This window comes from Triturus cristatus, chromosome 4_1 (genome assembly GCF_964204655.1).
Source record: "Triturus cristatus chromosome 4_1, aTriCri1.1, whole genome shotgun sequence".
Lineage (NCBI taxonomy): Eukaryota > Metazoa > Chordata > Amphibia > Caudata > Salamandridae > Triturus > Triturus cristatus.
Genome location: NC_140585.1, coordinates 922662596 through 922689632, shown reverse-complemented (window position 1 = coordinate 922689632; position 27037 = coordinate 922662596). Strand labels below are relative to the sequence as shown.

Below are 27037 nucleotides of genomic sequence, written 5' to 3'. Positions count from 1 at the left end.
GGAAAGGGATACAGAATCCTGGAAATCTGCTAGAAATACATTTAAGGTATTTTGAACTTTTGTACACCATAAGGGATTCACTTTTGTTTAGCCCTTATGATGCCATGTGACCCACAGAAGCTCTCCTCCTCCACACCCGCTACCTACTTCTTAGTGTCAGGTTGGGCCAGTGAGAAGACTCACCTTGTTCCTCATCTTTACATCAGCTCCATGAGCTATCAAGTGTCGACAGATGAGTTGTGATCCCTGAGACACAGCCATGTGCAGTGGAGTGAGTCCATCCTGGGAAGGAGATGCAGAGAAATTTGAATTTCTAAAAGACCTCAAGTTGTGCTGGTTGCTTGTACACTGATAATGAACACTCTAAGGCTGCTTCAAAGTCACTAATAACAATTAATAAATGGTTGAAGAGGGGATATGAGAGGAAGGGTAAGGACCATTACAGAGAGGTTGGAAGAGAAATCTAGAGGTGAAAGATAAAAAAAAAAGGTTATGGACCAGGTATACTATAATTTTTAATGATGAAGTGTGGAGCAGCAGTAAATTAGCAATATTTCAGTTGTAGATGAGGGTCACAGAAAAGGAAGTTTGTCAATGTGTCTATGGGCGAGAGGGACGTGTGCTGTTCATCTGCTTCATATCAGTTCTTAAATCCACTCTATGCAAGAATAGGCATCTTCAACTGCTCCCCTGAACTCTCTCTCCTTTCTTGCAATAAAAAATACATAGGAACAGATGTACAAAACTATTTTGTAGTTGCAAAGCCTGTAATTTGTAAAATCACAGGTTTTGTAACAAGAAAACTGTGTGTTGTAATGGACAAAGTGTACTTTGCGAGTCAGAATGGTCTTTTCAACTCACAAAATACACTTTGCGACTCATGGCGAATCACGATGTAAAAGCACCCTTTAAAATACATGCAGTAAAATGTAAAACCAAAACACTTGACACTGAATGTTTTATTTACAATTAAGCTTATTCAACAGAAAAATATATTCATGGTATTTACTTCAGTATTATAAAAGGCTAAGCCACCCCTTTAGGCACTGAAATCTGTAACTCAACTTGGTGAGCTATCTTAAAGCCAATATGTTCCTGGGAGCTAAAATAACTGAAGCACACAGCTGAAGTCTAAATTGCTCATTTCAAGCTCTGTGCTAATCATAATGCACCTGCAAATACAAGCTTTCATTTAAATCGGGACCATTACAGGGGCACAAACAGAAAAGATGTCTTCCCCACACAATTTTCTAAAGGTAAACCTGTCTCGAATCATGTAGGTTAATTGCATGATATCTGAGTTTCGGTATTTCGGGACGAAGCAAAACGCTTTATCAGCTAGTTACCCCATTTCGAGATCCAAAACTCAGAATATAATTTAACACCTGGTAAATACAGCAAATGTGGTACAGTATTTATCAACAGGAGAATTACCAGTTGAGATTCTGCCCCGGTAAGAACATGGGTCTAAGTGGGGTCTCCAGGTCCTACAACATGGAAGAAAATGGGAGTAAAAGGCGAGCCTGTAGTCTTTTATGTTCTCACTATGGATGTCAATACATAGAGCAGATTCTACCGGGACTGCCAGCCTTCCAAAAGATATCTTACCTGGTCTTTTAAATTGGGATTGGCACCTTTTTCCAACAGGAATTTCACTGCCTCCACCACTCTTCCGCGGACTGCTTCATGCAAAAGAGAGAAACCCTGGATAAACAATAGCAGATAGTGTTAAAACAAGTCCAAACATACTGCTTCTTGATCTGTTTGAAGGGATAGTGGTATACTCTTGCATTCTACAAAGCTGTGCGCATGTACTGTAGAGACCAAAGGGCCACAAATCCTTATGATCTGGTAGGTGTGGAGCGGTCACGAATGACTCACAAACTGTACAGGAATGCCATTAATATCATGATTGTCCCATTTCTCCCTTCGACTATCAATAGATCTCCAAGAGAAAACAGGAGGACAAATAGAACCCAAGGGGCAAAGGGGAAATAGGATTAAATTCCATGTTGTGCTGGACAGCATGGTATGTGATGAATATGACATACCATGCCATCCAGCACAACATAGAATTTAATCCTTTTGAGGCATAAGGATGACACAATATTTTCAAAAATAACTTTCCACTGACACAAGTTTGAAGGACACGTATTTTAAGTAAATTGTAGCTATGCATTATGGACAATGTGGTCCTGGATTTAATTACAATCTGTCACAAGTCATTCTTCTGTGTTTGTACATTTGGTTTTAAAAGAACGAGCGACTGCCCATTTCCCATTTGCATATGATTAAGACTAACAAGGAGTCAAAATGCTTCATGGTGTATTAACTGCTGGAATTAAAAATGCTGTCACTGATGATCGGCTCTTGGCCTGTCTTTGCGCTGCTGGAGGCTGGCAAGCGTGTTCTTGTGAAATATTGAACGATTGAGGGTCGCGGACAGGCCCGACCCGTTGGGAACGGCATCCTGAACATCAAAATGTCAGAGGATATATATATTAAAGAGACATTGTAGGTAGGTGTTGAATTGAGATAAACACTAACATTTGAAAACGAAATACATACTAAATTCATAAATTATAGTTTACTGAGCAAACTTTAACTTACCCCTGCAATGCAATGCTTAGGACCTCACATATTACATTTCTCTTTACATGTTAAATAACATCATTGATGACATCAAACTGATGACATCACAAATAAAACCAGAGTCTCACATAGCATAGAGTTACTGTGTCTACTCATGTGGGTACACAACATGGAAATAACATAGCCCTGGAAGCAAATGTGGTTGCCCTTGTTTTTTTTCCAAGTGAAACTATATTGTTTTTACACTGTATAGACAGGAGGGAAAACAAGCAATTAATTTGCTTACAGTTTACATGCATGATGCAACCCCAGCTAGTAATTTCATGCATGTACAGACATGTCCATCTTCTCCCCTCATCGTCCATCATGAGCGGTACTTGACAACCTGACCAGTATTCCGATTGACACTCAGCATATATTAAACATACCTCTGGCCAGGCTCTGCACTCAGTCCCCCACAAGCGCCCAAACAGAAATTTCATCTCCTTTTTTCCCCAAATTTATTTTTCAGGTACAGTGGTAGTCCTGCGGTTCCCAACATGCAACCTTTCACCCCACGGTGCCATTGTACCATGCAAGCTTCCTCGAGGAAGCTTGTATGGTATTGCAGTACCATGGGGGTGGTCACTTGTGCAGCAGCTCCCGCTGGGGTACAGCAATACCTGACGACACAGCCATGCAGGGAAGTGCAGGAGTACAGCAGTACCTGCACCCTGAATGTTTATTTTATTTTTTTACTTTCATTTCTTGTGGAGAGGGTCCCTGAGAGTCCCTTCTACAAGTACCTTGGTGTCAGGGTCACTCTACACTGCCCTTTTATGCCCTTTTTAAAAAACGTTTTCAGGACACGGGAGCCTAGTATCGAGTCCTGTAAAGGAGGCTGCCAGGTTTTCTTCATAGGCAATCAGATCACTCCGTACTTAGATACCAAAATGGCTAATGGAAGAAAAATCATACTCAGCGAATTAGAAGGCCAGATTTATTTATTTTTTAAATAATACTTTGGCTACTGCAGGAAAGCTCTGACTTGATATATTTGCTTTTGCAACACTACGCAACAACGCGTCTCTAAGCGCAATTTCACTTTCTTTTTTGGCACAATTACCCAACTGTAGAGGTGATGACATGGATCCAAAATTCGATATACGAGATGAGTAGATGCTAGGATAAGGAACAGTAAGCTTAAGTCCTTACTTCAGTGCTAACCATTTCGAAACTCCTTTTACTTTAATTGTTCTCAGACAAGTTTTGCCAACAATTGATCTAGGACCGTAGTTGTGGGCTAAAACCCTCACAGTTCCCCGCCCACCCAGGCCCTGCCCCAGTGCTGGATTTTCCAAAATTAGTTATACGAAAATGTTTCATCAAAATGGATCACTGTACTTGGTCAGTCACTTCTCAAGGATGTTGTTGTTTTCTATGAAGTGTGATAGCTGGGTGTTGACGGCCTTTTCAACGACTTTGACTTCAGATGGAAGCAGTGAGATGGGACTGAAGTTCTTGCGGGCCTTCAAGTCTGCGGAGGGCTTCTTTAGGAGGGGGATGACTTTGGCACAGTGAGAAGGGTCTGTTGTGTGGCGTCGGGGGTGGGGGTTGGGGAGGTGCATGGGTCTTGGTCGTTGAAGTTGTCGTAGAGCGTCTTGATCTTGAGGTGAAAGAAGGAGCGGAGTTTGTTGCAGAGGTCTTGGGAGGGATTGACATTGGTTGTTTCACTGCTGGGTTTGGCGAATTCCAGTATGATGGCGAAGAGTTCCTTGGAGTTGTGGGCATTGGAGAGGATTCTGTCTTGGAGAAAGTTCTTCTTTGTGGATTTGATGAGTTGGTGGTGTGCTGTAATGGCTGTTTTGTAGGAGCATTTTGCTGTTTCTCCACGTCTTTCCCAGTCGTCGGCAGGAGCGCTTGGATTCTTGGAGGGTCGTGATGAACCAGTTAGCTTTCTTGTTGTGTTGCCTCGTGGTGTTCTGGAGGGGGGCAAGAGTGTTGGCACAGTTGGCGATCCATTGGTGGAGGTTGTTTGCCACTGTGTTGGCATCTATCGTAATTGGGAGTGGAGTGCAGGTGAGGGTGGCGGTGAGGTGTTCTTCGAAGGCTTTGTTGTTCTCTAGGAAGGTGCTGGTTTTGGGGTCGCTGTAGTTGTCCACGTGGAAGTTCAGGTCTCTGAGTAGTATGTAGTCTGTGGAGGCGAGGGCGTGGGGTGCGATGAGGACAGCGATGACGTTGGGGAAGGGAGTGCGGCGTCCAGGTGGTCTGTAGGCGAGTGTTTCGCAGAGCGTCGTTCTGGAAGTGGATGTGTTCCATGAGGCGCAAGGCATCGTCTGAGTTGGTGGTTGTCAATCGGAGGGAGCCTTTGTGGATGATGGCGAGGCCTCCTCCTGGGCGGTTGGGGCAGTCTTTTCTCAGGATCTTGCATCCGTCAGGGATTGCGGTTGAGATGTTGGGTGTGGAGCTGGTGTTGGACCAGGTCTCTGTTAAGAAGGTGACATCAGGCGTGTGAGTGTAGAGGAGGTCCCAGAATTCTACAGCATGTCAGTGCAGGGAGCGTACGTTGAGGAGGATGCAGTTCAGTGGTTTGTGTGCGGTGGCATCTGGTGGGCTGGGGGTTGCTGCAGGGTTCCGGAGGTGGGTGAAGGGGTGGGAGGCTGGAGCAACATGCTGGGCGGGAGGGGCCGCAAGGCCAGCAGCGGCAGGGAGCGCGGGAAGCGGGAGAGAGGTAGGGAGCAATGAGGCACAGAAAAAAAGCACAAAAGAAAAAGAGAAAAGAGAGAAAAAGGCACAAAAGAAAAAGAGGCACAAAACAGAAAAAGAGGCACAGAAAAAAGGATCAAAAGAAAAAGGGAAAAGGGAGAAAAAGGCACACAATAGAAAGAGGCACAAAAGAGAAACAGAGACAAAAGGCACACAAAAGAGGCAGACAAGAGAAAGGGCAGACAGCAAAAAAGCAAGGACAACAGGAAAGAGCGGAATAGTACAAGAGTAGGGTGCTCTTCCACTAGACCACCAGGGATGTGCAGGCAACAGCCTGTGGGTGGAGGAGGGCCTCAAACACCTACCTGGAATGGGCTCAAGGCCAGAGCTTTAACGGTGGAGCTGGGCGGGGAAGAGCCATGACACTGACCAAGGAGGACAGTAGATATGGCTGAAATCCTGACAGGAACCTGGAAAAAAGTGGTATCAAACAGATCTCAATATGAAGCTCCTGAAACCCTTGTTCAACAATCAAACTTCAAAAGACCCTTCACCGGTTATGAATGAAGCTCTAGCACCTGAAGATGAGACAACTGGGCCTTGAAAGTGTTTCAGTCCTGTATTTTTTATGTGGGCACACCCTCGCCTCCACAGACTAACCACAGTCTTGAAACAAACACCACTAAACATGACTGAGCTCCATAAAAATGTCTAAGCCCAAAGGCAACTTTGTTTACCGGGGAAAATACTACCAAGTACAATCAAACCACATGTCGGGTTCCACTAAAAAGACCCTTTTCTAATGCACCATTTTCCATTAAATCACATTGATTTTCAAAGACTTCCATGATAACACTTACTGCCTTTCATCAAAATGTGTGGGGCCCCTTTTTATCGACCTTCTTCAGACTTCTTGTTAGATCATTTTTAGGCCCGGGCAAAAGTCCAATTGTCACCTTACCAAGAATTTATGTTAGATGCTAAGCCTACCAATTGCTTACCTTTGCTTGGCTTATTGACACTCATTTGTTTGCTTCTTATTCAATGGCTTGCCTTGTCCATCTTGTGTTTTTTGATCCTCTGGAGCACAGCATCTTTGTGTCATTTCACTGCTCACTTTTAGGAAATTATTTGTTTTCTTTTTTCTTAGAGTGAACTTATTTTCCAGCTTTCTACCTTGTGTGCTTCTCTGCCCCGCACTCCATGTTGCTCTCTCTCATCTGTGTGCTTCTCTACCCTGTGATCTGTGTTGCTCACACTCATGTGCTTCTTTCTTTGCCTCCATGTTATTCTCTCTCATGTGCATCTTCCCTGTTGTCCTTATGGCTCCCTTCTCCAGGCCTGCTGGGATGCACTAGGTTCAATGGCCGGCGGTTGACCCTCTGCTAAATTTGAATGAGGCTCCCGCTACCCGGCAGTACCTAAGGAGCGGAGTCTTCAGAATCACGATACTCCTTGGGCTTTCAAGAAAATTCTTGAAGGTTTCCACACAACCATGAGTTATGGTATACTGATACACCACAGGTTGGGTAAGCCTTAGCGTGCTTATACCGCCGTGGTGTTCCCTTGGTCCTGACGAAAGCTTCACCAAATTATGTAATAGAAGCTGAAACATGTTGACCACTTGTTTATTTCTAGGATGTATCTGGTCAATTTAATTCCAGATGGGGACATCCATTTCACTTGTTTTTAAATTGGCGCCTTTATTTCCGTCAATAAAAACTCTTTGGAGGATAAAGGCCCCTCTTTTTAAATTAACCATCCCTGCACTTATCATACTTGATTCACGACCCCTTTAATTAAACAAGCTCCGCTATAGTAAAGCGTTGTAGCACACCAGAGATGCATTCGGCATCTCTGGTGGGGACCCTATGATGAAGCATGTCACCAACCAGGTTGGTGAGTGAGGGTTCTTTTACCACTTTGAAGTGACTCTTTCCTTCCTGATATATTTCTCCTTTTCAAGGATACACTCTTTTGTTGTTTTGATTATTTTTTTTCCCTTCTCTAGTGTGCATTTTTTCCCTCCATCCACCCCACCTGCTACCCTGACTCACTCCTCCAATAACTCCACGCCGCACTCCAAACCATTTGTCCTCCCGTGGCCGTATTTTATGTTTTTTATCTATGTTTTTTTGCATGGTCAGGCAGAAAATTGGTGCTGGTTCTTCCGTTTTATAACTAAATGTGCTTTCATGCTACTTTTAGATTTGTTTTTTAAACTTATCGATACATTTCAGATCGGTAAATAAAAAAAAAATGGCTCTCACATCACACACCTGCACACCTACAAAATCACACATTTTTTCCCCTTTTATTCGTGCTGTACAGCATTAGCATTTTTGTTGATGCTGTTAATCATAAACAAAAGACATTGGCAGATCCAATAGGTTTCAAGGATCCTTTTAGCTTTGCCAATGTTGTTTGAATATGGTTGAAACTTTGCATTCTTTATTTAACCAACTGTATCATTTTATGAATTGTTAAATCCTCGCCATCCGTGACCCTCCCTAAGACAACACGTTTAGCTAGGTCAAAGTTACCGAAAGGTGAAGTAAGGGTATAATAAACCTATCCTTGATAAGGCTCTCTGGAACCTTCCAACTTGGTTGTTGTGGAAGTTGAACTAGGGCATGTAGAAATGTTTCTAGCCACGTTACAGCACTAATTTCCACGAGCATGGTAGTCAGTGTGTTACCTTCTAACAGCACTAAATACAATGACAATGCTGGACATGAGAAAAAGAAAAGCACTGAAAGTTTGTTTTAGCAACAACACAACAAAGTTGAGCACACATGACTAAAAATAACAAGCATTTGCAATGCAATAGGTCTCCCATTTACGCGAGTTTAAGCTATTGGCATTGTAAATGACAATGCCTTTTATTTGTTTTAGAAACGAAAACAAAAATAAAAGGCATTGTTATTTGCAATGTCAATAGCGCATACTCGCGTAATGCGAGACCTATTGCATTGCAAATGCTTGTTACATTGAGGCAGAGAGCAATGGGGTTTTGGGGGTGGTGGGGGGTGATGGTTGTGGAGGACGGAAGGCAGCTGAGAAAAGTATCACGGGGCAGCTGGCCGATTGCCTTGGCACTGATGTATGCCTGTGTATATCTAGCTACTCACGGCTAAACTTTCTTTGCAGAACAAATAAAAGTAGAAATGAATGCGTGTGTGTGAATGTGTGAGTGTGTGAGTGTGTGTGTGTGTGTGTGTGTGCAGTTGAGTGAAGTTTGCATCAAGTTGGAAACTGATGCCTGCCAAAGCATTAAGCATGCAGGATGGCTCTCTCCTCTGTCTCTGCGTATTTTGACACGCCTCTATGTTTCTTGGACAGTTTACCCAAATGTTATTGTAACTAAATATTTTTTTATTGTAAATGGCAGACTCCGTGAGAGATCTATCCAGACAGAGGCTTCATAAAGAAGCAATGGGGTTTGGGGTGTGGGGGGTGGTTGTGGAGGAAGGGAGGCAGCGGCGAAAATTAGCAAAGGTCAGCTGGCCGATTGCCTTGGCACTTATTTATGGCTGTGTATATGTCACTGTTCACGGCTAAAGTTTCTTAGCAGGGCCTGCATGTCGGCCTTGCTTCAATGCGATCTCTTATCAGCACAGGGGTCCGTCAGCTGTGGCCAGTGTGCCCTGCAGCACTCACGTCTTTCACCCCTGGCAAGAGCCTCTTTCCAGTCACCCTGCAGAACATGGGTACATTCATGCGTGTCCACTCACCCCATGACATACCCCTCCTGCCAAATAATAAATAATATTTGAGACACGTTCCCTAGATAAAATATTGTAACGTATTTCCATTGATTAACTCCTGCTGATACAGAGAGATGTAGACACCCTTTTGGCTGACCTAGAGGAGGGGTGCTGTTTTACAGGATGTTTTATATAACTGCAGCTGGCAGGAGAGAAGGGAGGGGGAGTCAATCCGAGGAGCAGGCTCTCTCTTCTCCGTCTCACCCCTGGCAAGAGCCTCTTTCCAGTTACCCGGCAGAACATGGGTACATTCTTGCGTGTCCACTCCCCCCATGACATACCCCTCCTGGCAAATAATAAACAATATTTGAGACACGTCCCCTAGATAAAATATTTTAACGTATTTCCATTGATTAACTCCTGCTGATACATAGAGATGTAGATACCCTTTTGGCTGACCTAGACGAGGTGTGATGTTTTACAGGATGTTTTATATAACTGCAGCTGGCATGATGACAGGGTTAAGAGGTGTAGAGAAAGAGGGTTTAAGAGAGGGATAGAGAGAAAGCTGGAGTGAGAGGTTTAGAGCTAGAGGTACAGAGAGGAATAGAGTGTGAATATAGAGAGCGATGGGTAGAGAGACAGGTATACTGTGAGCAGAGAAAGAGGGTTTAAGAGAGGGATAGAGAGAAAGCTGGAGAGAGAGGTTTAGAGCTAGAGGTACAGAGAGGAATAGAGTGTGAGTATAGAAAGCGATGGGTAGAGAGACAGGTATACTGTGAGCAGAGAATGTGGGTTTAAGAGAGGTAGATATGGGTTGAGAGGAAGAGATACATCTATCTCCTCCGTCTCTGCAAAGAGGTGGGGAGAGAAGGGAGGGGGAGGGCAATCCGAGGAGCAGGCTCTGTCTCCTCCGTCTCTGCGAAGAGGTGGGGAGAGAAGGGAGGGGGACAAAGCGGCGAAAGTGAAAGCTGGCCGATTGCCTTGGCACTTATTTATGGCTGTGTATATGTCACTGTTCACGGCTAAAGTTTCTTAGCAGGGCCTGCATGTCAGCCTTGCTTCAATGCGATCTCTTATCAGCACAGGGGTCCGTCAGCTGTGGCCAGTGTGCCCTGCAGCACTCACGTCTTTCACCCCTGGCAAGAGCCTCTTTCCAGTTACCCTGCAGAACATGGGTACATTCATGCGTGTCCACTCACCCCATGGCATACCCCTCCTGCCAAATAATAAATAATATTTGAGACACGTTCCCTAGATAAAATATTGTAACGTATTTCCATTGATTAACTCCTGCTGATACAGAGAGATGTAGACACCCTTTTGGCTGACCTAGAGGAGGGGTGCTGTTTTACAGGATGTTTTATATAACTGCAGTTGGCAGGAGAGAAGGGAGGGGGGAGTCAATCCGAGGAGCAGGCTCTGTCTTCTCCGTCTCACCCCTGGCAAGAGCCTCTTTCCAGTTACCCGGCAGAACATGGGTACATTCTTGCGTGTCCACTCCCCCCTTGACATACCCCTCCTGGCAAATAATAAACAATATTTGAGACTCGTCCCCTAGATAAAATATTTTAACGTATTTCCATTGATTAACTCCTGCTGATACAGAGAGATGTAGACACCCTTTTGGTTGACCTAGAGGAGGTGTGATGTTTTACAGGATGTTTTATATAACTGCAGCTGGCATGATGACAGGGTTAAGAGGTGTAGAGAAAGAGGGTTTAAGAGAGGGATAGAGAGAAAGCTGGAGTGAGAGGTTTAGAGCTAGAGGTACAGAGAGGAATAGAGTGTGAATATAGAGAGCGATGGGTAGAGAGACAGGTATACTGTGAGCAGAGAAAGAGGGTTTAAGAGAGGGATAGAGAGAAAGCTGGAGAGAGAGGTTTAGAGCTAGAGGTACAGAGAGGAATAGAGTGTGAGTATAGAAAGCGATGGGTAGAGAGACAGGTATACTGTGAGCAGAGAATGCGGGTTTAAGAGAGGTAGATATGGGTTGAGAGGAAGAGATACATCTGTCTCCTCCGTCTCTGCAAAGAGGTGGGGAGAGAAGAGAGGGGGAAGGGCAATCCGAGGAGCAAGCTCTGTCTCCTCCGTCTCTGCGAAGAGGTGGGGAGAGAAGGGAGGGGGACAAAGCGGCGAAAGTGAAAGTAATCGAGCAGAGCATCAAAGGACTGGGTGAGAAGGGAGGGGGGAATGCAATTAGCAGAGGAGCAGCTTTGCACGTGCATGTGATCTCGTGCACTCAAGGTTTAGGCCAGCCAAAAGTGTGGGTAGCACTTTGAAAATCCCACATATAAAATGTCTCTTCGAGCCTTTGGCTCGCGAGACCTAAAAAAAGCCATCTTCCACATAATCAACCAGCACAAAAAAGACAGATATGGTAATGGGCTGCTTCCCTTCCGCACGAAACTCAAACACAATACACAACTCGGACTATTCAATACAGTCACATAATAAGCACAATGATAATGCCACATAGACAAAGCACTGCCAGTCCAATCCTTTTAAAGCACAATTAAACACACTAGAAGATACGACACACTTTCATTACTACATAACATACCATAGGACACAATTACTCTACCAGATGCTGCACAGACATAATAGCAAAGTCCAGGCAATAGGCAAACCTCACTCTTAAACTCAAAATCAAGTGACTAGCGCTTAAGCTTACTACCGACTACCACAAGACAAACACAGAAATCAAGCAAATGCTATGAAGGCACAAATCCTATCAATCTAGCTAACAGGTACTGAGCACATTGTGCTTTACAAATTCAGCCATTGTGTCCTGATAACCTCCCTACAAGATGGAGCCCACATAATTAACACTCTCAAGTAGTTCCGAAATGTTTAATCACTCCAACCACAACAAAATTCTGTTAACAATGTAGAACTCTGCATAAAAAATAGAATGTGTGTAAACTCAAATTCAATGCTACCTACAGTGCTACAAGATGTTTAGTGATGTTCTACATGTCAGAGCGGCTAGAATTTGTTTACACCCCTCTTCCCTCCAAAGCAGGCCAGTGTCTTAAACACTGCCTCACCCACAACAGTACTTTGCAATGGGGATGTTATTCTACTTCCCTTTCCCTCTCTTTTGAACAGTTTCTCTCTCAGATAACCAGGTGCAGAAGTCCTCTATTTGGGCCAGAGGAAGAGAACCCTTGGTGAATGCCTGTCGTAGTGGTCTATTTTAAGGCTACTGAGCAAATCTCTCAACATTCGGTCAGAAGGGACAGAGGGGATTTGTGAGTTGATCAGAAACATCATGAGAGCAGAAAGCAAACCACATTCTCTTTGACTAGCCCATAGAGGAAGCTGTTACCTAGTAGAGCTGCAGTCTCTCTATTACTACAATACATAGGAAGTGGAAGCTTAAAATCTCTGGAAAATTGCCTTCAAAGTGTCTGTTCAGTGACACTCCCTTGGATACAAACCCTGTAGTTGTGAGTAATTTAACTTCTACTCCTCCTGTGAAACCAAAGGTGGCCAAAGGTGGCCAACAGAGAGAAGGAGTACAAAGATCGATTTTCCTAGTGCAGATACCTCTCCTTTCTCACCCAAAGAATCTAAAACTGTTATGACACACTTACCCTTTACTGGCTCATCCTACTCATGAAGTTGGGATCTTTCGGTTTGACTTTACGGTTGTGTCCGATATAGACTGTGCAATGGCTGTGAACTCACAGTACAAAGAAGCAATGACTAGGTTTGCTTTAAGGTTCACTACATAAAGATCATTACAGGTTCACCGGCAGAGATCCTGAGGAAGACAATGGTGTCGATGAGGTAATTCAATATTCAAAGAGAGAACATTAAAAAAGAAAGTGGTTATATAGAACACTTACAAAGAGACAGAAGAGCAGAGAGCCAGATACTGAAGTGAACACCCAGTAAGAGACAGCTACCGAGAGACAGCAGCCAGTTAAGGAAGCAAACCAGTATCCTAGAGGAAAGACAGGGAGTTCAGACACTTGGAATGAGACAGTTAAAGAGAACCCCTGATGATAATCATTGCCTCTTCTCTGCTTCAGCCATCAAACAGGTGTATTAAAAACTATCTTTCATCGGATAACTTTTCACCAGTATCCATGAGTAAACTTTAATTAATCAAACCGTTATTTAAAGACCCACTTCCAGCCTTACTTCTGCCTCTGGTTTCAGATGTGTCTTCGAGTCAGCCTCTTTTGAACCATTAGTGTCTCCTCTGCTATTCTCCCTCCTCCGGCTGGCCATACACCCATCTCACTCATTTTCATATCTTCCTCCTAACATCACCGTGGGTGAGGATACTCCCCTTCATAAAGCCCTTGCCCTGAAACAACCTCCTGTGCCATTTCTCGCTTATTAACATCTTTGTTATTTGTCTATGAACATCAACGCTGTATCTCACCTTGTAGCTCAACAGGTTGATGCAGTCTGGTCTTCGTTCCAATAGCTCCTGCAGGATCACCCTGCTTCCTCCATAGGCCGCAAAGTGCAGAGGAGTGAGACCACTCTAAGAAGGAAGCATACAAACAGCATAGCGTGAGCATGATAAACAGGCTAAAAAAAGCAAAATGATTGTTCAGCCACGGCAGCGGATACAGCATTTGGTTCCCAGTCATATAGTCATATATGAAGTGTGGACCTGAACCTCAGTGAATACAAATATTCCAAGCAATGCTCTTAAGCACCCCATGGCACCATGTACACATCCACTGATCATTAATCCTAATGGCTTTTCTATGGCAATTTAATTGTGTGAAAGGTGCCAGACACAAATTTGGAAAATGAACTGGTTTATGGTTTTGTAGATCTGCACTAAGAGCAGAGCTCATCGAATTCGAGGGCCCACAGTCACCAAATGGCCACTTGAAGTGGATGTCTTTATAAATAGAAACCTCAGTGCCAGCTATGTGGTGGACTACCTGTGTGTCTGTAAATTCTTTATACATGTAGTATTGACATAGTATTGTTTAATTGTTTAAGTAAGTATTGTATGAATGGGAGCCCAGCTAATGTTGCACAGGTGCATAAAAGGTTACCCAATTACAAATGTAAACCAGATACTACATTATGGGGCTGGGGAAAGGTCTTAAGAGAGACTGTAAGAATCCCAGTGTATCATAAATTTTCCTTCAAATGTGTCTGTCTCTCGCTCACCCCTGAGATCTCATGGTGTCTGTGAAGTAGAAAGCCGGTGGGACATGCATGTGTTACTATAAACTCATAAAGCCCTTTGTTGTGTACACTGGGACATATTTCTCAAGTTAATGGAGTAGTTAGGTGTCTCTGGACACAGGAGAGCTACTCATACTAGCTGGAGTAGGAAAGCAACCCTCTTAGTGAAAGTTGCATGAATGAGCATCTTGGGCCTTAGACTTCGGAATACCTTTCCAGACTCTACCACGCTATACTGCATTTCTGCCCTGACCATCTGCCAAAGTTGAGACCTGTTCGATTACAACCATTAATAACAGCAGCATTTGTTGCTTTAGGGGTCAGTTAGACCCACAGGAATGTTTCTGAAATTAATGGACTTTCATCAGTATCTCCACCATCCTGCCTCAGATAGTAATTCCCATTCCTGCATACCAATTTCTCCAGCTTACGACAAAATGCCAAGCACAACAAAAGTGGCTATTCAATGTCCCTTTTAATCCCATGTGCAGGTTCGATGTAAATGATACCGGGGGAGTAATGTAGATTTGTAGCCAGCAGAATTAAGAAAAAAGCCAATTGTCTAACCTGGGACCCCTATACTTTGGCATCAGATTGCTCCATATCATATAATAAGTTTCACGTTTCATTCCATTGATGAAGTGGTATCTTTGTAACATTTCAGTGATGCTGTTACCCCTAAAATATTGTACATGTTGTCTTGCCAGGCAGACCAGCATTAAGGGAATGGTCTACAGAATGCCTACTAGAGTTGGAGGTTACACCCACAGTGGCACTCTGAGTGCACTGCTGCTTGTCCTACTGGACTTGTGGCATGAGTCATAATTCGTAATATTGTTTAAAATACTAGACCAAGAGCACAACTCAAACAAACACACAAGGAGGTGGAGTCGTTGTGAGGACACATCACCACAGTATAACGTAGGATGTGTGACTACACCAAATGTTAACAAAGAACGTAAACAGTTCATGGATGCATGGAAAGTGTTGGCTATTCTTAAGGTTGAGAGGCTTTGAATGTTTAATTTGTATCCTTAACAATGGGTGCATTTCCCTGCATTCAATCATTCAGTGGGACGCAGCAAAATGACAGAATGTACAAGAGCATAAGCCTACCTTTACATGCAGTGGCGTGACATAGCAGGATAGAATGCCCATCATGCTAAGGAGTCCCAGGCATACCCATCATAGTCCCCAGTATGATGAGCGCCTGGCCTGTCATTAACCTCTGGTTAGGGGCCTGAACAAGCCTGCATTGCAAATTGCTTTTCTGCAGTGCAACAGCAGCACACTTTACATGGCAAACACAGAATGTAAACTAAACAACAGACAAGGTGTAAGAAATCTGAGTATTTGTTAAGGGGGGTGAAAACCCACCTCAAATAATTATCACAATCCTTGTCAGGGTGGACCACTAAAGACAGTAAATAAACCTGTGCTTAACCCTCTGGTACATTGGCCCAAAGTAGTCTGGTTTAACTTGGCAGACAATCAGTAAAATATTTATATAATACTCAAACAGTAATAAAATGACACCTAAATGACAAAAATCCAATAAGTAGAACCGGAGATATGGAGTTTTAGTTAAAAATAGCACCAAAAAGCGTCTACCCTGGGTATCTGGTCGCGCTAAACCTGGTAAAAGTCAAAAGTTAGGGCTGACTGCAATGGTGCATGCTGGATACAGAGACCAGGTTCGTCCCGGTGGAAAGTTTACCTTCTGACTTAGAGACATTTATGGAATAAAAATGGTCTTCGACGAGTCGTCAGCAAGGCAAGCTGCAGGCTGGACGTGAAGCAAGGCCCGAAGATGTGGCTTGCTGAAGAGTACGGTCCTGGTGCGGTCATCGACAAAGGTGGGAAAACCCTGAGTAGGCGCAGTCCGAAGTCTGCGCCTAGGAAGGCCTCAACTTCGATCAGATGCTGCTTGGGATTGATCCGAAAGGAGCCCTTTATGTTCGGACTTAGAAACCTTTCTGGAAGTCGGATCTCATTTAGCAGCAAGCCGGTAAGTTAAGGCTTGCAGGCAATTTGATGGCTACGGCTTCAATGGGAACACATATCTCCACTGGTTCTCCACGCCGAAATTCCCATTTCTTTCAGTCTAGGGACAGGAGATGTGTACATCAAGCCCAGCCCAGAGTCGAGGACCTGGGGGGCACCACTTGGGGGTTAGGACTCACTACAGCAGATATCACCAGCAGGTTCCAAGTGAGGTCTAGTTGAAACTGATCAGCTGCTTTGACCTCTTGATGTCTTTGCAACTCAAACAAGATGGCAGGCAACTGACCCTTGGAAACACTTATAGGGTACTGGGTTCAAGGCAAGTCGAGCTGTCCTGAATCTTCACAGGTCCAGGAGTATTCTATGGAAAGGGCTGCGGGGCTCAAATTTATGCCAAGTGCCAGCCTGTGGGTGGAGGGCAAACCTTTGTCCAGCCCCTAAACCAGTTCTCGTCAGTTACTCCCATGCCACTGAGTTTTGAGCAAGCCGGACCAGAGAGACAACAAGCATTTACAATGCAATAGGTCTCGCATTGACGCGAGTTTGAGCTATTGGCATTGCAAATAACAATGCCTTTTATTTTTGTTTTCTTTTTAAAAACCTAAATAAAAGGCATTGTAATTTACAATGCCAATAGCTTAAACTCGCGTAACTGCGAGACCTATTGCATTGCAAATGCTTGTTTCAGTAGGCAGGGGCTGTCCCAGCCCTGGTACAGTGTGACAGCTAATTAACAGAAACAGATTTTCTTCCCCACCCCTTCCTCCTTAGGAGCTGAGGGAAGCACTGTTAATGTGCTGTAGAGACACTGAAAATGTTATGTGGGGAGGCCTTTGTGCACTCTGCAGGTGAGCAATGTAATTAACTTGGCCCAGCAGGGTGGCAAAATGCCTGGGCTATAATCCTGAGCTGAGCCAGAGAAATATGAAATTCTGGAGGACCCATAAGATGTACATATATCTTCTGGGGACTTGCATATGTGAACTGGGCGCACTCTTTTGACCCCATTTGATATCTTGCTGGACTTTGTAGGCCAAAGAAAAACGAAACTACACTGTAAGGCACAATTCCCCCTATGTGTATAATAAAGTGTAACTGCAGATGGAACAGTAAACCATACTGACTTTACCTATGAGTGCCAGTCAAGTGCCCCTTACACTAGCCGTGTTGCAGCAGCCTTATCTTAAAAGGGGGACACTGGCGGGAAACACGCACAGCCCATTTACTGTGTGATTACAGTGGGTTAGACACAAGTATGTGATTCACCCACAGTAAAAAGTCCAAAACTGGGTTATCACAAGCATTTACAATGCAATGGTCTCGTCTTTTGCATAAGTTGGAGCTATTGGTATTGTAAATGACAAACTTTTTTATTTCTGGGTTGGTTTTGAAAACAGATAAATAAATGGCATAGTCATTTACAATGCCAATAGCTTTAGCTCTCGCAAAGGCGAGACCTATTGCATTTATATACACACACACACACACACACACACACACACACACACACACACACACACTGAGCCCCACACACACAATCCTTTGGTGAATATGTAGTGTAGGAAGGGGTCCACAGGGCGCACAGCGGCGGGGAAACGAGTGGGACAGAGGGCAAAAGGGGCACAAAAGGGAAAAAAACGAGTGGCACAGAAGGCAGAAGGGCACAGAAAAACGAGAGGAACAGAGGGCAGAAAGGCACAAAAAACGAGGAAAAACGAGTGGCACAGAGGGCAGAAGGGCACAAAAAAACGAGTGGAACAGAGGGCACAAACAACGAGAGGCGCAGAGGGCAGAAAGGCACAAAAAAAAAGAGGGAAACGAGTGGAACAGAGGACAGAAAGGCACAAAAAAGAGTGGAAAACGAGTGGCACAGAGGGCAGAAAGGCACAAAAACGAGTGGCACAGAAGGCAGAAGGGCACAAAAGACGAGAGGAGCAGAGGGCAGAAAGGCACAAAAAAAAGAGTGGAACAGAGGGCAGAAAGGCACAAAAACGAGAGGAGCAGAGGGCAGAAAGGAACAAAAAAAAGAGGGAAAACGAGTGGGACAGAAAGGCACAAAAAAAGAGGGAAAACGAGTGGGACAGAAAGGCACAAAAAAAGAGGAAAAACGAGTGGCACAGAGGGCAGAAAGGCACAAAAACGAGTGGCACAGAGGGCAGAAGGGCACAAAAACGAGAGGAGCAGAGGGCAGAAAGGAACAAAAAAAGAGGGAAAACGAGTGGAACAGAGGACAGAAATGCACAAAAAAAGGAGGGAAAAACGAGTGGCACAGAGGGCAGAAAGGCACAAAAACGAGTGGCACAGAGGGCAGAAGGGAACAAAAGAGCCATACACCGAGCCACACACTGAGCCACACACACACAATCCTTTGGTGAATATGTAGTGTTGGAAGGGGTCCACAGCGGCGGGGAAACCAGTGGGACAGAGGGCAAAAGGGGCACAAAAGGGGAAAAAAACGAGGGGCACAAATAAAACGAGAGGAACAGAGGGCAGAAAGGCACAAAACACGAGGGAAAAAACGAGTGGCACAGAGGGCAGAAGGGCACAAAAAAACGAGTGGAACAGAGGGCAGAACAAACGAGAGGAGCAGAGGGCAGAAAGGCACAAAACAAGAGGGAAACGAGTGGAACAGAGGGCAGAAAGGCACAAAAACGAGTGGCGCAGAAGGGCCCAAAAGTAGAGAGGGGCAGAAAGGCACAAATAACCTGCCTCGGTGAGGAATCTAGCTGGGCGTGCGGGGGAGGGTCCTCTCGTTCTCCGGATGAAGCGGAAGCGCCAGTTACAGGACATGCAGCCGGACCCCTACTCCGCGGCCCTGTAGAAAACAGCGCGTGCAAGAGATGCCATGAGCGAAAGACTCGCCACGGCGTGCGCGCAACACTCACCCAGTCTGTCTGTGCGCGTGCACCCGCCCTGTCTCCTCCTTCCCAGTTCTCAGCAAGGTATCTAGCTGGGGTTATATACAAAACCCTAAACTGTGGCTACTCTAGTGGTGGGCAAAGTCCCCTTCTACAATACGCCCCCTTGAACAGTGGGGAAATGCCAAGCTGAGACATACAGAAAAGCCATCAGCATAGACATGGGAAATACAATGTCAGAAAACACATGCGTTGAACCTACTAGAAAGCAAAGGGTAAGGCAAGTGATCAGGTGTGGTGGCTGCCTGGCAGGGGTGGAGGCAGCATAAGCTGTGTTTTTCCATATTAGGTTTAAGTTACTATTAGAACCCCCTCATTAACCAGAAACACTACCAGCACCCACACCCAGTGCATTTACTCCCACTTTCACGCACCGCACCTTCATTGTATTTGCCCTTCAACCAGGTACATATGAAAAAGAAACCCTGATGCAGGGCCTGCGGGTGGCGGGCGATTCATTATACAAAGTTGTATTAACCAGTGCACTGCTACCAGCAGTGGGGGCGAGGGGTCCACCTGCACGCAGCGTTAAAACGAGGAATACAGTCAGGTTTTTTTTTTTCAATGGAAGCCTAAATATAGCGGCGCGGCATCTCCTTGGTGACCGGCAGCTCCTCATCGTGGCCGCTGCTGGGAGTCCGGGCGGGGGTGGCGGGTCCTCTGGAGTCCGACCCAGGGTGTCTGGGGTCCCGGGCGCCGCGCCGCTACCAGGCGGGGGCAGCCCCGGGCCATTAACCGGCTACAGGGGGTGGCGGAGTGCGAGGCACCTGAATGCAGCTGTGTCCCGGTGGGCTGGGGCTCGCGCTCCTCGGGCTCTCGTGTCCTGCCCCCGCGGCGGCCTCCTACTCCTGCCACCGGCTCTCCGGCTCCTGCTCGCACTCCTCTCGGGCTCTGTGGGAGGGAGAGGAGGAGCGGGGGTGCGCGCAGCCGAAAGGATGGAGAGTGGGAAAGGTGGGCGCGCCGACGGTCCCCGGGGATGGGCTGACAACACGGCGTGCGCGCAACAGTCACCCAGTCTGTGCGCGTGCACCCGCCCTGTCTCCCTAATGAACGCACTTGGAAGGCAAGGCATCACAACACTCTGCGCGTGCCCCGGTCTGTCTCCCTTGAGAGGCATCTCAGCGACTATAGATCTCGCCTGAGCGAAGCAGCGCGCTAACGCCAGGCTCGACCTAAAAAAAACGGAATAGCTTCTTCTGTTGCCTTTAGCGAATAATTATTGAAAAATGTGGAATAAAAAAACTTGCAGAGCTTGTGATCTGCTCCCAGTCTCTTCCCAAAGCACGCATTGGACATCCGAGCAAGGGGGCTGCTATTGGCTGCCCATGTAGCAGGCGGCTAGTGATTGGCCCACGCCTGCTGCCGGGGTCTTACAATTGGACTGTAGAGTCACACGTGACCAGGGGGAGTCACGCGCTTTCTGGGAACCCGTCAGGTAGGACATAAACAAAACAAACCCAAGGAAAGAAGCATGGAGGGTCCTGGGCAGCGGAAGTAGCAGCGGAGGGGGTGAAGAGCATCACCGGAGAAGGGCAGACCAACAGCAAGTGAGTGCAAGGGGAAAGAAACAGAAAATGATATTTTGGGAGGGTGAAAGGGACCTTCCGCCTTTGGGTGCCAGCTCCTCCAGACTCCCTTTGCGGGCTGCAGTGGGGCGAAGATCCCTTTCGACCCCACAGCTAGAAATAGTGCTGTAGGAAGGAAATGTGCGAGTTAAAGGTGTTGAAAAGCAGGAAGAACGCCTTGTTTCAAGTGCAGATCCCGCCACACCCCCTTAGGCTGCACAGAGCTCTAGAAAAGTCCAGGTAGCCTTGCGAAAAACAGAGGATTGTGGACACAGTCTCCCTACTATGCTTCGGGGTTGTAACTGCTAACTCCTCCTCTGCTTCCCCATCCGGAAGAGGTGCTAAATAGAGGAGTACATTTGTGGAAAAGTTAAAATAGATGCAAAGGAGGGCAGACCTACATTTCCCAATACCCCACACGCTGGTGACAGGGCTGCTGCACTGCCAAGAGAACACGTGAGGCATCAGACAGACTGGGGCACGCCCACACCATGGCACTGTACTTCATAAAACAGCCCTCTGCCGGGACAACCACTTACCCAAAGGCATCAGAATATCTTCAGCGATGGCAAGGTGCGTGGAGGAGGGAGTATAACTTTAGTTCGGAGTGTAACTCACGACTTATCACCTATAATAGAGAACCGACAACAGTCCGCTCTCGCGCTTGGTTTGTGCTATAAGACTTTCTGTCGCTTTGTAAGAAATGTAGTAGCAGCTTTTTAACATTACGAGGCCCCGTCCTACTTTGGGGGTTCGGGGATTGGCTTCCGTGTAGGCTTCTCTTTGAAAGGTGAGGCCCAGCCTCGCCACTCGCTAAAGAGTGCTGTAGCTCCGACACCTTGTTTTCGGCGCAGTCATTCTACCGGGTCTGCAGGAATAATCAGGATCCGGCAGGTTTTATTACTCGCTCCCTAATTCACAGGTTGCTTGCAGCCACATACCCTTTTCTGGAACACTAGCGACCATCTCAGCCCTCACAATTAATGGTGTTTCGTTCTTCTGACAGCAGGCACCACGCCCGCTGTTATTTCCAATCCTCAACTGCTGGCCCTTGCCCTGTCTAATGCAATAGATTTGCCCTGTCTTGCTGTCGATTGCTAGAGAAATGTTTTCAGAGACAAAGTACGCCGCAACAGGGCACCCACAGTAAGCATGTCTAGCACCTCATGATACCACCCCCCCCAATGACAAAGAAGAGGTGAAAGGGACGAGAACTACATTAAATCATGTGATTTCCCTATTGCAAGGCGGTGGATGGGAAACAGTGCCTGGATTTCTGTGGGGAAAGTCTAACAGTGAGAGAATTCTAAAATGTTTTTAATTTGTCTGCCCCTGCAAAATACGTTATTGTAGGTAAAATATACTGTGGTATAATAAGTGCTCAACTGATTGAGGGGGCATAGCATGAAAATAGTTTTTCCTTGGTCTTTTTTGCATTTTGCTATAAAGGGGGCGTGGTTGAACCAATGGGAAGCGGACTGCTGCATGCCAAGAGTGGGAAATCGACTGGGGGAATGAATGAGCTGCTTGACAAAGAGCTTTGCAAGTGGACATGGTGCTCATGCATCTTAATTTTAGAAGCAGTTGATAGCTATTTAGTGGTTTTGCTACTACGTTATTTTGTAATTTTGGATGGGGCGTTGGGACCCGAGCCAGGCACAGGTGTATTATTAAATGTAAATCAGAAAGATTTTTAAGTAACGGACTACCAAAGGTAGGGGCTCTTAGAAGGTAGGGCGGGTGGTAAATCGCCATCAATGATAGTAAGGATGCACCACCCATCATCCGTAGGAGTCAAGGAAGAAAAGTATGGATCCTTTTACTGGTGGGATGACTGATCAAGGGTCGTGCGGGGGAGTGGGGTCTGTATAGTGGAGTAGTGACTAACCAGGGGTAAGAGAAGCAGCTAGGCAGGCGATGTGGCATCTATAGATGTAGCATAGATGTCAACATTTCAGAAAAGTAAAGTGGAACATTTTAAGGAAATACTCTGAATAATGTATTTTCCTCATTGACTTTTACTGTATCGGGCAATTTCAGGCGGGATACAGACAAAATTAAAACCTTTTTTACTTACAAAACCGGGAGTCTGGCCTGAATTAGGTCTAATGGCATGTATAATGTAGCTAGGGAGGGGGGGGGGGCGTGGTCCAGCAGTTGAGCCCCTATGTTAGGGACATCTGTTGTGAGTAGAGGACAATAACTCCGAAATCGGATCACGCTGTTGGTTATGAACCCTCCTCACGCTGAACTCATATTCAGGCACTGTTGTGGTACTTCCTTGGACCTACGTACCCTATCAGCCCCCAATGTTCCGGGCGCGGGAGGGGGCTGGGCCTTGCCTGGGAAATGTTTATGTGTTGCCTCATACAAACCTGAAAGGCAGAACATCCTGGGACCCGGGCGTTGCTGCTCGTAAGCGGCAGCCAGTGCGGCCAATGCGAGAGTGAGGACGTCAAGGAGGCAGCCAGTGGCAAGCCGGAGCGGTAGGTGTGGGTGGGGCCTGTGGATTGTGTAATGCTAGGCTGCGCTCCTCTAGGTCTGACGGCCATGTTGGATTTTTGTGGTGAGGAGGAGAATGTCAATGGAGCTCGATGGGCCGCAAAGCGAGGGTCTAGGGGCTCATTTTTAAACTCTACCCCATTTCGGGGAGCTCTTGCCTTCTGACTCTTAAAGAAGTACTGTGGCGGTCTGAACGGCCCATTCATTTCCTGGAGTCACATCCCGGGGTTCCCACGTCAGGCTATAAATGCATATTTTCATAATATTCGGCCTCTCCAAAAACAAGCTAGAATTAAGTAATAGTAACGCCTACTCGCCTCGCATTTTACTTGTAATAAGATACTATTCCCGAAGATGTCGCAGGAGGTAGATAAACTCAACCAAAATGAACAGTCTATATAACATTAATAAGTGACACTCGTTTCCAATTGCAACTAGAATATACAAAGCAAAAGTTAATAGCGATCCACCATCGAGATTCATTTAATACTTACGTGTAATTAAAACATTCCCCGTTTACTGCCACCCAATACCTTCGGAATATACACATTCACCTGAGAAAAACGTGTATCATCTTCCTGATAAATTTAATATACACATTTAATTATGAAACATTGATAGCATCTTTACGACTACAAATCATTGGCAAAGTCTGCAATGCCCAAGCTATAGAACATGATTCAAAGGTAATGGATGAGCCAATAGTCTCAAAGGCGAGACCTATTGGCTTTGCCAATGCTTGTTGTACAGGGGGGGTAGTGAGGTGTGTGCGCGCGCGTTAGGCAGCCGCGGATGCGGTGAGGGGGGGTCGGCAGCGGCGGGGTGTGTGCGCGCGCGTGTCTGTGTGTGCGTCTGCGCAAGCGCATATCAGAAGCGCGTCCACAGACCCCGACCCCAATCGCTATCGCTGCGCGTGCCCCGGTCTGTCTCCCTTGAGAGGCATCTCGGCGACAATAGGTCTCGAGAGCGAGACCTAAAAAGGGAGGCAGGCCTAGGTGTAAGCTTCATCTGCCATTGATAGAAATCAAATTTGGAGGTTTTTCACTGCCAGGACATGTAAAGCATTAAATATACATGTCCTACTTTTACCAGGCACCCTGCCCTAAGAGGGGTTAAGGACTACTTATGGGCTGATTTATAAATATTTAAAAGGAAGGTTAAGGCCTGGCAAAAGGTTTATTTTGCCTGGTCAAAATGGCATTTTAAACTGCACACACAGACATCAGAGGCCAGTCTGGAGACATGCTTTACAGTGATACTATAGTGAGAGGCACAATAAGTGCTACAACCCACTAGTAACTTTTAATTTGTAAGCCCTGGGAGCCTTACAGGCAAATTATATATGCCAATAAGGAGTATGCCAACTTTAGCAAGTTTGAAAGGGAGGGTACAAGCAATTTATCACTGGGTAGCAGAGATAAAGTGCACGGAGTCCAGTGGCCAACAAAAACGGGTTCAGCAACAGATGGCAAAAATCTGGGGGAATACCACACAAAAGATAATCATTTCTAACACTTTTGGATTGAAAGCGGTTGCTCTAGTGAAAGAAAGTGGTTTCTGTCATACCTGGCAGGGCTGGGCTTTGTATCGGTAATTTACGTTTAAGTGAGGAATTTGTTCTACTTCCTTTACGGCTCAATAAATAACTTCTTTCCAAGTGGCCACATTGCAATCTGCTCATGCGGTGTAACTAGTGTGGCTTGTTCAGAAAACATGTCTGAGAGGCGGGTAGCAAACTGAAAGTGTTCTCCTTCTCACTATGGGCCTCATGTAGGTCGCCAAATACCGGTCGGTAACGGCCGATTTTCGGTAATTATACCGTTACCGACCGGTATTTTGGCTATTGGTATGTAGGGGGACAATTTTTGGATTCGGAATTTACCGAATCGGTAAAATTACCGAATCGGGAAAATTACCGAATCGGTAATGTTACCGAATCGGTAATTTTTCCGATTCGGTAATTATACCGATTCGGTAAATTCCGAATCCAAAAATGAGATGTAGGGGGAGTGTGTGGGTGTGTTTAGGAGTCGGTATTTACCACCAACTAATAGTTGGTGGTAAATAATTAATGTATGTGTATAAGCATTTTTCAGCGCTTAGCAGTGTGCAATGTGGCAGACATACATGCCCTTAGGGCATGTATGTGTGCCACATGTGCACACATGGCCGAATCAGGGGTGCAACAGGGTGTCAATGTGACACCCTGCCACCCTTGCATGTTTTCCACCATTACCGAATCGGTATTTACCGATTCGGTAATGAGGCATACCTTCCCCTCAATGGGAAGGTATGCCTCATTACCGAATCGGTAAATACCGATTCGGTAATTACCGAATTGTAACGAATCGGTAAAAATTACCGACTCATTACCTACATACGAGTTACCACTTCTTAAATACCGATTCGGTAACGTTCGGTATTTAAGAAGTGGTAACTGGTATGCTACCTACATGAGGCCCCCAGTCTTTGGTTCACTTTTGCTTGTTTCTTTGGTTGAATATTTGCAGCATAGACAAATGACCTGGCAAGTGTGCCTTGAAAGATGATTGTTGGCGCATGCTGAAATTTTAAAGCCTAGGGAAACTATTAGGAATCACAGATTTTTCCAACTTTTCGTTTTCTAGGGAGGGGTGAGGAGGAAAGGAGTGTGAGGGGCCCTTTCTTGCCCCTCAAATGTATTGCAATGATTTACTATCTGGAAGTACTACTTAAGCCGCTGTGAGAGGTCATCTGCAATGGATTGTGATTAACAAGATTCGTCTATCTTAAATTTGTACTTTAATGTTAAATCAACCAGTCAGCAGTTGAAACTGTTTTTTGCAATATTCTATGCATGTCTGAGCTCTAAATATTTTTGAGGCCTGTCGGCATTACCATACTGTGGCTGCAATTTCTACGAATGGTGTGTCAGAAGATTATCATCAATGGCTCCTGAGGTTAGCTGAGTGTAATGCAAGTACAATACCATTACACGCAAACAAATATGTATGTCCTAAACTGTGTTTTTACACAGGCGACCACCAGCTAAAAGGCTAATGACATCAGAGTGCATGTCACACTAAGTACCCGGATAAAATCAATCCTTAAGGAAAGGCAGCAAATTGTCTCTGTGCCTTGATTCAATCCGTCGTTTTATTCCAGTTTAGTAGGTGTTCGCCAAGGTCTTCATTTTTACACCTTTCCTGACAATTAAATCTTTACCTAAGCTTCTGTAACAAGTGAATACATTATATCTCACTTGCTATGATTATGCTGCTGACAACCCGACCATATTAAACACTGAGCAATCCGAGGTCAAATCTTAAAACTCAGGAATGCCTATTAGCTGTGGAACAAGGGATGCTAGAAAATCATCTCAAAACCAATTTTTGAAAATATACTCAACCAGCGAATTTTGACAAACTTACAACCCTATATCCTTTTGGGCCCAAGAGTTAGGTCAGTAAATGGAGCAACCTTCTATCACTTCGACTAAAGTGAAAAACTTTGCAAAGATTAAGTAGTGCAAACTCTCTTTTCAATCCCAAGCCAACAAAGTGGCTCATTCTACACAATAAGAATTCTATGACACGTTTACCACTACCAGGCACTCTCACTTAGGATACAGGCATCTCTAGACCTAGTTACAGCAAGACTCGATCGTACAAAGGGACTGTACTGTAGTCTGACCAAAAATTAAATTGTCAAATTACAAACACTTCAGCTAAACAAATCTTCATTCTGTACAAATGGGAACATATAACCTCTGCCCTGAAAGTACTAAAATGGCAGCAAGCGGCCAAAATAATCTCTCTCCCCTGCATTGTACATTGGGTGATACAGTGCTTGGGCCTGGCTCCATACAATTGAAATTCAGATTACACAATCAAAAACATATCTCATAATAAATTCC

The 27037-nt window shown here is 45.4% G+C and overlaps 1 protein-coding gene across 5 annotated transcripts in view; it reads right to left on the bottom strand.

Moving 5' to 3' along the window:
* LOC146855822 (death-associated protein kinase dapk-1-like) overlaps nucleotides 1-27037 on the bottom strand; it is a 304196-nt gene that overhangs the window by 169893 nt on the left and 107266 nt on the right. For 4 of the 5 annotated variants that reach the window (XM_085653757.1, XM_085653759.1, XM_085653762.1 and 1 more), the window contains exons 4-6: nucleotides 13384-13488; nucleotides 1609-1704; nucleotides 184-282 (exon numbers count right to left, since the gene is read on the bottom strand). In XM_085653757.1, coding sequence (XP_085509883.1) covers nucleotides 184-282; nucleotides 1609-1704; nucleotides 13384-13488 — 300 coding nt within the window. The remainder of the gene's footprint in view (nucleotides 1-183; nucleotides 283-1608; nucleotides 1705-13383; nucleotides 13489-27037) is intronic. The other variant, XM_085653760.1, reaches the window with a different exon arrangement.